Source organism: Propithecus coquereli, unplaced genomic scaffold, assembly GCF_000956105.1.
Source record: "Propithecus coquereli isolate 6110/MARCELLA unplaced genomic scaffold, Pcoq_1.0 Scaffold12, whole genome shotgun sequence".
Lineage (NCBI taxonomy): Eukaryota > Metazoa > Chordata > Mammalia > Primates > Indriidae > Propithecus > Propithecus coquereli.
Window position 1 is genome coordinate 15299747 of NW_012136080.1, and position 1742 is coordinate 15301488.

Genomic DNA, 1742 nt, shown 5'->3' on the forward strand with positions numbered 1-1742 from the left:
ACGCTGAGGAAGTGTAAAATAAAAAGGGAGGAAAGAATTGGTAAGGCCTAGTGGCAAATCTGAAGTTATTGATGTTTTAAAATAAAATGAAATCATCTTCAGCTTTACTAGGAATATTTTATTTCCTTTATAAAAATATGAAACAAATATGGTAATAAATTAACATTTATAGTTAGAAGTTTGGTTTACATGAGAAAAAACTCAAGGTAGAATTTAAAAGGCATAAAATAATGTGGAACAGTAGGAATGTAAACATTTTCCATCAGTCTATTGGGTGAACTCACCTCAGATTAACAGATTTAAAAAAGAAATACATATCCTAATGCATGCTGAAAACATCTGATAAGATTCAACTTAATTTTCTTCTATAACAAGCAGTAAACTAGAAGAGAACATCAGCAGGATAAGAGGTTGCTATGAACAAATACCAATACAATCATGTATAGTAACCTTCATACTATGTGGCGGTTTCCCACGAGAGCAGTTGGAAACACCAATAAAGAGAAAAGCCATGGCTAAGAGTCTTCATAAATTCATGGGAAAACAAGGAAACTTAAAACATAAGAAATCAGTGATTTCTTGGTTTGGGGAGAAATGGGAGCAGCGGTATGGTGCTAAATAGTGGATTTGAGACAAAATGAGGAGGAACAATCTGGTGAAGCCCTGAAATCTGAAAACACATTTTCTGGTATTCCTGGGTAGCTTTTCTATTTCAAAGACGAGGTCTAGGATCCGTTGTCTCTTACTGACGTTTTCATCTCCTACTATCGGTAGTATGCTAGGAAAATGCAATTGTCTGCACACGAGGTGCCCAGTTTCCAGGTGTAGAATATTCAGTGATAGGGATTCCGGCAATCCCATGTGGCCGCAAGGGGAGTGGCCAAGTGGTGTGTGTGTGCGTGGCGCGGGCGGTTCATTCCGGAAACAAGCATCTCCGGGCCTTGCACCCAGGGCGAGGAGAGGGCTCCGGGCGCGCGTGGGGACCTGGACTTGGGGAGGGAGGTAGAGGTTGGAGTGGTGAGCTGGGGAAGGGCTCCAGAAGGTGGAATTCCAGGTAGAAGATGGGGCGTGGGGAGCGTCTCCCTGGACTAGGGCTGGAGACCAGAAAACTGGGCCCTGAGATGGGGCCCTCACGGTCGGGGCTGGACACCCGGCTAGCAGAGGGCTGGAGCTCAGCGGCTGAACCGGCTGAAGGGGCCATCAAGGGTGCCAGGAACTCGGGCTCCGCGTCCTCCTCGAAGGCCTCTTTCAGGGCGGCGAGCTCTGGGATAGATGCGCGGAGGAATGCCTGCTCGACGACGACGTCCTCCCCGGGAGCGCCCAGAAAAACGCCGGGTTCCACGCCGACAGACGAGTCGCCCTGCCCTCCCGAGCCTTCGTCGACTGAGCCCAGGAGGACCTCGGGGACCAGGATGAGCGTGTGCCCTTCGAGTGACACTTGCAGGACCGAGGATGGCGCGGGCTCCAGCACCAGGTCGACGTCGTCCAGGGGCACTTGCAAGGCACAGCCCTCGGCCAGGACCACAACAGAGGTGAGCGCGTCCGCGCCCGGGGGCCCCGCCGAGTCTTCCAGGCTGGGGACCGCGTCGGGCTCGAGGCCCGCTGGCTCCTCTGATCGGGGGCGCTTGGCAGGGCCGGGTCCTCCCTCCTGCGATCCCCACCAGGGCGCAGGGCAGGCGCTGGGGCTGTGGGGCCGAGTGCCCATCACCTCGATGGCGCTGCGGGCGGCGCTCCCGGGGCCT

At 52.6% G+C, this 1742-nt stretch overlaps 1 protein-coding gene across 1 annotated transcript; it reads right to left on the minus strand.

The window, feature by feature from the left end:
• Positions 1–913: 913 nt before the first annotated feature.
• Positions 914–1732, minus strand: LOC105825620 (proline-rich protein 23C-like). The gene has a single exon (XM_012663463.1). The coding sequence runs from the start codon at positions 1703–1705 to the stop codon at positions 914–916; it is 792 nt and encodes a 263-aa protein (XP_012518917.1). The 5' UTR covers positions 1706–1732.
• Between the last annotated feature and the right edge of the window lie 10 nt (positions 1733–1742).